This window comes from Oncorhynchus tshawytscha, unplaced genomic scaffold, assembly GCF_018296145.1.
Source record: "Oncorhynchus tshawytscha isolate Ot180627B unplaced genomic scaffold, Otsh_v2.0 Un_contig_4095_pilon_pilon, whole genome shotgun sequence".
NCBI lineage: Eukaryota > Metazoa > Chordata > Actinopteri > Salmoniformes > Salmonidae > Oncorhynchus > Oncorhynchus tshawytscha.
Window position 1 is genome coordinate 200,001 of NW_024609679.1, and position 12,500 is coordinate 212,500.

General features: G+C 41.9%; 1 protein-coding gene across 1 annotated transcript in view; it reads right to left on the reverse strand.

Annotated features, from left to right (window-relative positions):
* Window positions 1–12,500, reverse strand: part of LOC112264194 (CUB and sushi domain-containing protein 3-like) — a 91,186-nt gene that overhangs the window by 20,111 nt on the left and 58,575 nt on the right. Inside the window, exons 9-10 of the mRNA XM_042316891.1 lie at window positions 5,521–5,694; window positions 719–792 (exon numbers count right to left, since the gene is read on the reverse strand). Coding sequence (XP_042172825.1) covers window positions 719–792; window positions 5,521–5,694 — 248 coding nt within the window. The remainder of the gene's footprint in view (window positions 1–718; window positions 793–5,520; window positions 5,695–12,500) is intronic.

Consider the following 12,500-nt stretch of genomic DNA (forward strand, 5'->3'; position numbering starts at 1 on the left):
CATCGTTGGTCCAGTACAGTCTCAGTCCAACATACTGCACCCTCAGAACCAGACACAACCTTAAACCAGTACTCTATCATCTTTGGTACAGTACAGTCTCAGTCCAACATACTGCACCCTCAGAACCGAACAGTTTTAAACCTTAAACCAGTACTCTATCATCGTTGGTCCAGTACAGTCTCAGTCCAACATACTGTATCCTCAGAACAAGACACAACCTTAAACCAGTACTCTATCATCGTTGGTACAGTACAGTCCCAGTCCAACATACTGCACCCTCAGAACCAGACACAACCTTAAACCAGTACTCTATCATCTTTGGTACAGTACAGTCTCAGTCCAACATACTGCACCCTCAGAACCGAACAGTTTTAAACCTTAAACCAGTACTCTATCATCGTTGGTCCAGTACAGTCTCAGTCCAACATACTGTATCCTCAGAACAGGACACAACCTTAAACCAGTACTCTATCATCGTTGGTACAGTACAGTCCCAGTCCAACATACTGTACTGGGGTTCAACATGGTCACCACTTTCTTTGGTAAAAAGCTGAGGGATTGGGGTCTGGAGAAACGTAACCACTCTCACATTCATAGACAGAGCTATGGATGCAAGGATTGGCCGTTTTTAAAATGATAGTTTTAACCATAGGGGATGTATCCATCCCAGAATGCCACTTTTAAGGTATCTAGAAGAGAACAGTCCTTTAAACCGTACCTTGAACCCCAGGCTGTTGTTCATGGAGCCGTATTCAGGTGTTCCTGGGTTCTCACAGGTCGTCCTGGATGGTTCTAGAAGGACATAGATCACAATCACCCTGGGTTACTATCATGAGGATGAGTCTGTCATATCTACGGAAGCACACTTTGTAGAGTCTCTTATTAAACATATGGGGGGCCGATTCAGACCAGATTCAGACCAGATTCAGACCCGATTCAGTCCCGATTCAGACCAGATTCAGACCCGATTTATGCACACGTAATTGGTGTATTTGTACTTAAATCCCTCATAATTGCACCACCTTTACGCGCGACGAAACAATCAATACGGTCTTTTCTAAGTGGAACAGCATCTAGTGTCTTTATTTTGATGTTTGGACAAGGGGATTGTAAATATGCACTACCGATCAAAAGTTTGGGGTCACTTAGAAATGTTACCTATAGACTGTAGCTGTTACAGTATGTTGTTACCTATAGACTTTAGCTGTTACAGTATGTTGTTACCTATAGACTGTAGCTGTTACAGTATGTTGTTACCTATAGACTTTAGCTGTTACAGTATGTTGTTACCTATAGACTGTAGTAGTTAAAGTATGTTGTTGTTACCTATAGACTGTAGCTGTTACAGTATGTTGATGTTACCTATAGACTGTAGTTGTTACAGTATGATGTTACCTATAGACTGTAGCTGTTACAGTATGTTGTTACCTATAGACTGTAGTTGTTACAGTATGTTGTTGTTACCTATAGACTGTAGCTGTTACAGTATGTTGTTACCTATAGACTGTAGCTGTTACAGTATGTTGTTACCTATAGACTGTAGCTGTTACAGTATGTTGTTACCTATAGACTGTAGCTGTTACAGTATGATGTTGTTACCTATAGACTGTAGCTGTTTCAGTATGTTGTTGTTACCTGTAGACTGTAGCTGTTACAGTATGTTGTTACCTATAGACTGTAGCTGTTACAGTATGTTGTTACCTATAGACTGTAGTTGTTACAGTATGTTGTTGTTACCTATAGACTGTAGCTGTTACAGTATGATGTTGTTACTATAGACTGTAGCTGTTGTGATGTTGTTACCTATAGACTGTAGCTGTTACAGTATGTTGTTGTTACCTATAGACTGTAGCTGTTACAGTATGTTGTTGTTACCTATAGACTGTAGCTGTTACAGTATGTTGTTACCTATAGACTGTAGCTGTTACAGTATATGTTGTTACCTATAGACTGTAGCTGTTACAGTATGTTGTTACCTATAGACTGTAGCTGTTACAGTATGTTGTTACCTATAGACTGTAGCTGTTACAGTATGTTGTTGTTACCTATAGACTGTAGCTGTTACAGTATGTTGTTACCTATAGACTGTAGCTGTTACAGTATGATGTTGTTACCTATAGACTGTAGCTGTTTACAGTATGTTGTTGTTACCTATAGACTGTAGCTGTTACAGTATGTTGTTACCTATAGACTGTAGTTGTTACAGTATGTTGTTGTTACCTATAGACTGTAGCTGTTACAGTATGTTGTTACCTATAGACTGTAGCTGTTACAGTATGTTGTTACCTATAGACTGTAGTTGTTACAGTATGTATGTTGTTACCTATAGACTGTAGCTGTTACAGTATGTTGTTACCTATAGACTGTAGTTGTTACAGTATGTTGTTGTTACCTATAGACTGTAGCTGTTACAGTATGATGTTGTTACCTATAGACTGTAGCTGTTACAGTATGTTGTTGTTACCTATAGACTGTAGCTGTTACAGTATGTTGATGTTACCTATAGACTGTAGCTGTTACAGTATGATGTTGTTACCTATAGACTGTAGCTGTTACAGTATGTTGTTGTTACCTATAGACTGTAGTTGTTACAGTATGATGTTGTTACCTATAGACTGTAGCTGTTACAGTATGATGTTGTTACCTATAGACTGTAGCTGTTACAGTATGTTGTTTATAGACTATAGACTGTAGTTGTTACAGTATGTTGTTGTTACCTATAGACTGTAGCTGTTACAGTATGTTTGTTACCTATAGACTGTAGCTGTTACAGTATATGTTGTTACCTATAGACTGTAGCTGTTACAGTATGATGTTGTTACCTATAGACTGTAGCTGTTACAGTATGTTGTTGTTACCTATAGACTGTAGCTGTTACAGTATGTTGTTACCTATAGACTGTAGCTGTTACAGTATATGTTGTTACCTATAGACTGTAGCTGTTACAGTATGTTGTTACCTATAGACTGTAGCTGTTACAGTATGATGTTGTTACCTATAGACTGTAGTTGTTACAGTATGATGTTACCTATAGACTGTAGCTGTTACAGTATGTTGTTACCTATAGACTGTAGCTGTTACAGTATGTTGTTACCTATAGACTGTAGCTGTTACAGTATGTTGATGTTACCTATAGACTGTAGCTGTTACAGTATGATGTTGTTACCTATAGACTGTAGTTGTTACAGTATGTTGTTACCTATAGACTGTAGCTGTTACAGTATGATGTTGTTACCTATAGACTGTAGCTGTTACAGTATGTTGTTACCTATAGACTGTAGCTGTTACAGTATGATGTTACCTATAGACTGTAGCTGTTACAGTATGTTGTTACCTATAGACTGTAGTTGTTACAGTATGTTGTTGTTACCTATAGACTGTAGTTGTTACAGTATGTTGTTGTTACCTATAGACTGTAGCTGTTACAGTATGTTGTTACCTATAGACTGTAGCTGTTACAGTATGATGTTACCTATAGACTGTAGCTGTTACAGTATGATGTTGTTACCTATAGACTGTAGCTGTTACAGTATGATGTTGTTACCTATAGACTGTAGCTGTTACAGTATGTTGTTGTTACCTGTAGACTGTAGCTGTTACAGTATGATGTTGTTACCTATAGACTGTAGCTGTTACAGTATGATGTTGTTACCTATAGACTGTAGCTGTTACAGTATGTTGTTACCTATAGACTGTAGCTGTTACAGTATGATGTTACCTATAGACTGTAGCTGTTACAGTATGTTGTTACCTATAGACTGTAGTTGTTACAGTATGTTGTTGTTACCTATAGACTGTAGTTGTTACAGTATGATGTTGTTACCTATAGACTGTAGCTGTTACAGTATGATGTTGTTACCTATAGACTGTAGCTGTTACAGTATGTTGATGTTACCTATAGACTGTAGCTGTTACAGTATGATGTTGTTACCTATAGACTGTAGCTGTTACAGTATGTTGTTACCTATAGACTGTAGTTGTTACAGTATGTTGTTGTTACCTATAGACTGTAGCTGTTACAGTATGATGTTACCTATAGACTGTAGTTGTTACAGTATGATGTTACCTATAGACTGTAGCTGTTACAGTATGTTGTTGTTACCTATAGACTGTAGCTGTTACAGTATGTTGTTACCTATAGACTGTAGTTGTTACAGTATGTTGTTGTTACCTATAGACTGTAGCTGTGCCAGTATGTTGTTACCTATAGACTGTAGCTGTGACAGTGATGTTGTTACCTATAGACTGTAGCTGTTACAGTATGATGTTGTTACCTATAGACTGTAGTTGTTACAGTATGATGTTGTTACCTATAGACTGTAGCTGTTACAGTATGATGTTGTTACCTATAGACTGTAGTTGTTACAGTATGATGTTACCTATAGACTGTAGCTGTTACAGTATGTTGTTACCTATAGACTGTAGCTGTTACAGTATGATGTTACCTATAGACTGTAGCTGTTACAGTATGATGTTACCTATAGACTGTAGCTGTTACAGTATGATGTTACCTATAGACTGTAGTTGTTACAGTATGATGTTACCTATAGACTGTAGCTGTTACAGTATGTTGTTGTTACCTGTAGACTGTAGCTGTTACAGTATGTTGATGTTACCTATAGACTGTAGCTGTTACAGTATGATGTTGTTACCTATAGACTGTAGTTGTTACAGTATGATGTTACCTATAGAGTGTAGCTGTTACAGTATGATGTTGTTACCTATAGACTGTAGCTGTTACAGTATGTTGTTACCTATAGACTGTAGCTGTTACAGTATGTTGTTACCTATAGACTGTAGCTGTTACAGTATGTTGTTACCTATAGACTGTAGTTGTTACAGTATGTTGTTGTTACCTATAGACTGTAGCTGTGCCAGTATGTTGTTACCTATAGACTGTAGCTGTGACAGTATGTTGTTACCTATAGACTGTAGTTGTTACAGTATGATGTTGTTACCTATAGACTGTAGCTGTTACAGTATGATGTTGTTACCTATAGACTGTAGTTGTTACAGTATGATGTTGTTACCTATAGACTGTAGTTGTTACAGTATGATGTTACCTATAGACTGTAGCTGTTACAGTATGATGTTGTTACCTATAGACTGTAGTTGTGACAGTATGATGTTACCTATAGACTGTAGCTGTTACAGTATGATGTTACCTATAGACTGTAGTTGTTACAGTATGTTGTTACCTATAGACTGTAGCTGTTACAGTATGTTGTTGTTACCTGTAGACTGTAGCTGTTACAGTATGTTGATGTTACCTATAGACTGTAGCTGTTACAGTATGATGTTGTTACCTATAGACTGTAGCTGTTACAGTATGTTGTTGTTACCTGTAGACTGCAGTTGTTACAGTATGATGTTGTTACCTATAGACTGTAGTTGTTACAGTATGATGTTACCTGTAGACTGTAGCTGTTACAGTATGATGTTGTTACATATAGACTGTAGCTGTTACAGTATGTTGTTACCTATAGACTGTAGCTGTTACAGTATGATGTTGTTACCCACCTATGCATCGTGGCTGAGAGCCGCTCCAGGTGCTGTCGTCCTGACAGATGCGTGTAGTTGACCCCACCAGGACATAGGGGGCGCTACAGCTGAAGGTAACCTCTGACTTGTAGATTAAACTTCGTCCTTCTCTTTTCCCCTTGGCTGGGGTACCAGGGTCTCCACAGAACTTGGCTGGAATGGAGAGGCCCAAAACATTAGCTTTTAAGTTCACTGAATTCATCCTGACTCATAAATGAAATATATTCCTCACTCATGTATGTTTTATCCATGTTTATAGTGCATAGGCAGATCATTTGGCATATTATATGGCTGGGAGTGGAGAGACCCAAAACCCTGGCTTTAATTCAGTGGGTTGTTCTTAATTTATTCCAGGTCTGTCAAACTCATTCCATGTGAGGGGCCCAATGGCTGCTGGTTTTGTTATTTCCTTTGAATTGGTTTCCAATGAAGACCTACACAACCAGGTGAGGGGAGTTCCTAACTAATCAATGAAGACCTACACAACCAGGTGAGGGGAGTTCCTAACTAATCAATGAATACCTACACAACCAGGTGAGGGGAGTTCCTAACTAATCAATGAAGACAACCAGGTGAGGAGAGTTCCTAACTAATCAATGAAGACAACCAGGTGAGGGGAGTTCCTAACTAATCAATGAAGACAACCAGGTGAGGGGAGTTCCTAACTAATCCATGAAGACCTACACAACCAGGTGAGGGGAGTTCCTAACTAATCAATGAAGACAACCAGGTGAGGGGAGTTCCTAACTAATCAATGAAGACCTAATCACAACCAGGTGGGGAGTTCCTAACTAATCAATGAAGTACACAACCAGGTGAGACAACCAGGTGAGGGGAGTTCCTAACTAATCAATGAAGTTAACTAATCGAGACAACCAGGTGAGGGGAGTTCCTAACTAATCAATGAAGACCTACACAACCAGGTGAGGGGAGTTCCTAACTAATCAATGAAGTTACCGAGACAACCAGGTGAGGGGAGTTCCTAACTAATCAATGAAGTTACCGAGACAACCAGGTGAGGGGAGTTCCTAACTAATCAATGAAGACCTACACAACCAGGTGAGGGGAGTTCCTAACTAATCAATGAGATTACCGAGACAACCAGGTGAGGGGAGCTCCTAACTAATCAATGAAGTTACCGAGACAACCAGGTGAGGGGAGTTCCTAACTAATCAATGAAGTTACCGAGACAACCAGGTGAGGGGAGTTCCTAACTAATCAATGAAGACCGAGACAACCAGGTGAGGGGAGTTCCTAACTAGCCAATGAAGTTACCGAGACAACCAGGTGTTCGTAACTAATCAATGAAGACAACCAGGTGAGGGGAGTTCCTAACTAATCGATGAAGTTACCGAGACAACCAGGTGAGGGAGTTCCTAACTAATCAATGAAGACCGAGACAACCAGGTGAGGGGAGTTCCTAACTAGCCAATGAAGTTACCGAGACAACCAGGTGTTCCTAACTAATCAATGAAGACAACCAGGTGAGGGGAGTTCCTAACTAATCAATGAAGACGACCAGGTGAGGGGAGTTCCTAACTAATCAATGAAGACCTACACAACCAGGTGAGGGGAGTTCCTAACTAATCAATGAAGTTACCAGGTGAGTTCCTAACTAATCAATGAAGTTACCGAGACAACCAGGTGAGGGGAGTTCCTAACTAATCAATGAAGACAACCAACCAGGTGAGGGGAGTTCCTAACTAATCAATGAAGACAACCAGGTGAGGGGAGTTCCTAACTAATCAATGAAGACAACCAGGTGAGGGGAGTTCCTAACTAATCAATGAAGTTACCAAGACAACCAGGTGTTCCTAACTAATCAATGAAGACAACCAGGTGAGGGGAGTTCCTAACTAATCAATGAAGTTACCGAGACAACCAGGTGTTCCTAACTAATCAATGAAGACAACCAGGTGAGGGGAGTTCCTAACTAATCAATGAAGACAACCACGTGAGGGGAGTTCCTAACTAATCAATGAAGTTACCAAGACAACCAGGTGAGGGGAGTTCCTAACTAATCAATGAAGACAACCAGGTGAGGGGAGTTCCTAACTAATCAATGAAGACAACCAGGTGAGGGGAGTTCCTAACTAGCCAATGAAGACAACCAGGTGAGGGGAGTTCCTAACTAGCCAATGAAGACAACCAGGTGAGGGGAGTTCCTAACTAATCAATGAAGTTACCGAGACAACCAGGTGAGGGGAGTTCCTAACTAATCAATGAAGACAACCAGGTGAGGGGAGTTCCTAACTAATCAATGAAGACAACCAGGTGAGGGGAGTTCCTAACTAGCCAATGAAGACAACCAGGTGAGGGGAGTTCCTAACTAATCAATGAAGACAACCAGGTGAGGGGAGTTCCTACCTAGCCAATGAAGACAACAAGGTGAGGGGAGTTCCTAACTAGCCAATGAAGACAACCAGGTGAGGGGAGTTCCTAACTAATCAATGAAGACAACCAGGTGAGGGGAGTTCCTAACTAGCCAATGAAGACAAACAGGTGAGGGGAGTTCCTACCTAGCCAATGAAGACAACCAGATGAGGGGAGTTCCTAACTAGCCAATGAAGACAACCAAGTGAGGGGAGTTCCTAACTAATCAATGAAGACCTAGACAACAAGGCGAGGAGAGTTTCTAACTAATCAATGAAGACAACCAGGTGAGGGGAGTTCCTAACTAGCCAATGAAGACAACCAGGTGAAGAGAGTTCCTAACTAGCCAATGAAGACCTAGACAACCAGGTGAGGGGACTTCCTAACTAATCAATAAAGGACTAGACAACCAGGTGAGGGGAGTTCCTAACTAGCCAATGAAGACCTAGACAACAAGGTCAGGGGAGTTCCTAACTAGCCAATGAAGACCTAGACAACCAGGTGAGTGGAGTTCCTAACTAGCCAATGAAGACCTAGACAACCAGGTGAGGGGAGTTCCTAACTAGCCAATGAAGACCTAGACAACAAGGCGAGGAGAGTTCCTAACTAGCCAATGAAGACCTAGACAACCAGGTGAGGGGAGTTCCTAACTAGCCAATGAAGGACTAGACAACCAGGTGAGGGGAGTTCCTAACTAGCCAATGAAGACCTAGACAACCAGGTGAGGGGACTTCCTAACTAGCCAATGAATACAACCAGGTGAGGGGAGTTCCTAACTAGCCAATGAAGATCTAGACAACCAGGTGAGGGGAGTTCCTAACTAGCCAATGAAGACCTAGACAACCAGGTGAGGGGACTTCCTAACTAGCCAATGAAGACAACCAGGTGAGGGAGTTCCTAACTAGCCAATGAAGACCTAGACAACCAGGTGAGGGGACTTCCTAACTAGCCAATGAAGACAACCAGGTGAGGGGACTTCCTAACTAGCCAATGAAGACAACAAGGTGAAGAGAGTTCAAGTACAAGGGAGGAGTGAAAACGCACAGACACATTCGTTCCTCCATGGAATGTGTTTGATTAATGATTAATTACCTGTGATTAATTATTCATTAGGGAAAGGGAAAGGGGGATACCTAGTCAGTTGCACATGTGTCTTCCGTATTTAACCCTCAATCAGAGAGGGGTTCAAGCAGCGAAGCCGTGAGAAACTATTGGATTGGTTTGCCTTCATTATTCTGAATCCCCATTAACTGACACCTTAATGAGCCCTATTCTTCCTGGGGTTCTTCTGGGTTTCAAACATATTCCACATAACTAAAACATATTCCACATAACAGAAACATATTCCACGTAACTAAAACATATTCCACATAACAGAAACATACATCAAATCAAATTGTATTAGTCACATGCGCCGAATACGAGAGTTGTAGACCTTACAGTGAAATGCTTACTTACAAGCCCTTTAAACCAGCAATGCAGTTTAAAAAATACAAATGAGAAAAATAAATAAAAGTAACAAGTAGTTAAACAGCAGCAGTAAAAATAACAATAGAGAGATTATATACAGGGGGTACCAGTATAGAGTCAATGTGCGGGTTGCACCGGTTAGTCGAGGTAATTGAGGTAATATGTACATGTAGATAGAGTTATTAAAGTGACTATGCATAGATAATAACAGAGAGTAGCAGTGGTGTAAAAGGGGGAGAGGTGGCAATGCAAATAGTCTGAGTAGCCATTTGATTAGATGTTTAGGAGTCTTATGGCTTGGGGGGTAGAAGCTGTTTAGAAGCCTCTTGGACCTACACTTGGCGCTCCGGTACCACTTAACGTGTGGTAGCAGAGAGAACAGTCTATGACTATTGTGGCTGGATACTTTGACAATTTGTAGGGCCTTCCTCTGACACTGCCTGATATAGAGGTACCAGGCAGTGATACAACCAGTCAGGATGCTCTCGATGGTGCAGCTGTAGAACCTTTTGAGGATCTGAGGACCCATGCCAAATCTTTTCAGTCTCCTGAAGGGGAATAGGTTTTGTTGTGCCCTCTTCACAACTGTCTTGGTGTGCTTGGACCATGTTAGTTTGTTGGTGATGTGGACACCAAGGAACTTGAAGCTCTCAACCTGCTCCACTACAGCGATCCTTTTCTTGTAGTCCACAATCATCTCCTTTGTCTTGATCTCTGACCTCCTCCCTATTGGCTGTCTCGTCGTTGTCTGTGATCAGGCATACCACTGTTGTGTCATCGGCAAACTTAATGGTTTTGGAGTTTTGCCTGGCCGTGCAGTCATTTGTGAACAGGGAGTACAGGAGGGGACTGAGCATGCAACCCTGAGGGGCCCCTGTGTTGAGGATCAGCGTGGCGGATGTGTTGTTCCCTACTCTTACCACCTGCGGGCGGCCTGTCAGGAAGTCCAGGATCCAGTTGCAGAGGGAGGTGTTTAGTCCAAGGGTCCTTATCTTATTGATGAGTGTTGAAGGAATTATGGTGTTGAACGCTGAGCTGTGTTCAATGAATAGCATTCTCACATAGGTGTTCCTTTTGTCCAGGTGGGGAAGATAGATATGGCATCATCTGTGGATCTGTTAGAGAGGTATGCGAATTGGAGTGGGGCTAGGGTTTCTGAGGTAAATGGTGTTGATGTGAGCCATCACCAGCCTTTTAAAGCACTTCATGACTACAGGTGTGAGTGCTATGGGTCAGTAGTCATTTAGGCAGGTTACCTTAGTGTTCTTGGGCACAGGGGCTATGGTGGTCTGCTTAAAACATGTTGGTATTACAGACTCGGACAGGGAGAGTTTGAAAATGTCAGTGAAGACACTTGCCAGTTGGTCAGCGCATGCTCGCAGTACACGTCCTGGTAAACCGCCTGGCCCTGCGGCCTTGTGAATTTTAACCTGTTTAAAGGTCTTACTCACATCGTCTGCGGAGAGCGTGATCAAACAGTCATCCGGAACAGCTGATGCGCTCATGCATGTTTCAGTGTTATTTACCTCGAAGCGAGCATAGAAGTAGTTCAGCTGCGTCTGGTAGGCTCGTGTCACTGGGCAGCTCTCGGCTGTGCTTCCCTTTGTAGTAATGGTTTGCAAGCCCTGCAAACCAGGGTCGGAGCCGGTATAGTACAATTCGATCTTAGTCCTGTATTGACACTTTGCCTGTTTGATGGTTCGTCGGTGGGCAAAGTGGGATTTCTTATAAGCTTCCAGGGTTAGAGTCCCGCTCCTTGAAAGCGACAGCTCTAGCATTGAGCTCATTGCGGATGTTGCCTGTAATCCATGGCTTCTGTTTGGGGTATGCATGTACTGTCACTGTGGGGACGACGTCATCAATGCACTTATTGATGAAGCCAATGACTGATGTAGTGTACTCCTCAATGCCATTGGAAGAATCCCGGAACATGTTCCAGTCTGCGCAAAACAGTCCTGTAGCTTAGCATCTGCTTCATCTGAGCACTTTTTTATTGACCGAGTCACTGGTGCTTCCTGCTTTATTTTTTGCTTGTAAGCAGGAATTAGGAGGCTAGAATTATGGTCAGATTTGCCAAATGGAGGGCGAGGGAGAGCTTTGTACGTGTCTCTGTGTGTTGAGTAAAGGTGGTCTAGAGTTTTTTTCCCTCTGGTTGCACATTTAACATGCTGATAGAAATTTGGTAAAACAAATTTAAGTTTCCCTGCATTCAAGCCCCCGGCCACTAGGAGCGCCACCTCTGGATGAGCATTTTCCTGTTTGTTTGTGGTGGAATACAGATCATTGAGTGTGGTCTTAGTGCCAGCATCGGTCTGTGGTGGTATGTAGACAGCTACGAAAAATACAGATGAAAACTCTCTAGGTAGACAGTGTGTTCTATTATTTGACACTGCTGGTGAACATTTGAACATCTTGGCCATGTTCTGTTATAATCTCCACCCGGCACAGCGAGAAGAGGACTGACCACCCCTCATAGCCTGGTTCCTCTCTAGGTTTCTTCCTAGGTTCTGGCCTTTCTAGGGAGTTTTTCCTAGCCACCGTGCTTCTACACCTGCATTGCTTGCTGTTTGGGGTTTTAGACTGAGTTTCTGTACAGCACTTTGTGACATCAGCTGATGCAAGAAGGGCTTTATAAATACATTTGATTGATTGATTCTACAGCTTATCATGAGATACTCTACCTCAGGCGAGTAAAACCTTAGACACTTCCTTAGATATCGTGCACCAGCTGTTGTTTACATATATGCATAGTCCACCACCCCTTGTCTTCCCCGATGCTGCTGTTCTATCCTGCCGATACAGTGTATAACCAGCCATCTGTATGTTGATATTGTTGTCGTTCAGCCACGACTCCGTGAAGAAATAGATATTACCATTTTTAATGCGCTGTTGGTAGTTTAATCTTCCTATGTCATCACTTCACGCAAATGATGGGGATTTGGGCCTGTTCCTGGGAAAGCAGTATGTCCTTCACGCCGGGCTCATCAAAGTTGTTAAAGGCAACAACAAAAAAAAGGATTCTGCCAGTTCGTGATGAGTAATCGCTGTTCTGATGTCCAGAAGTAATTTTTCGGTCTTAAGAGACAGTAGCAGCAACATTATGTACAAAATAAGTT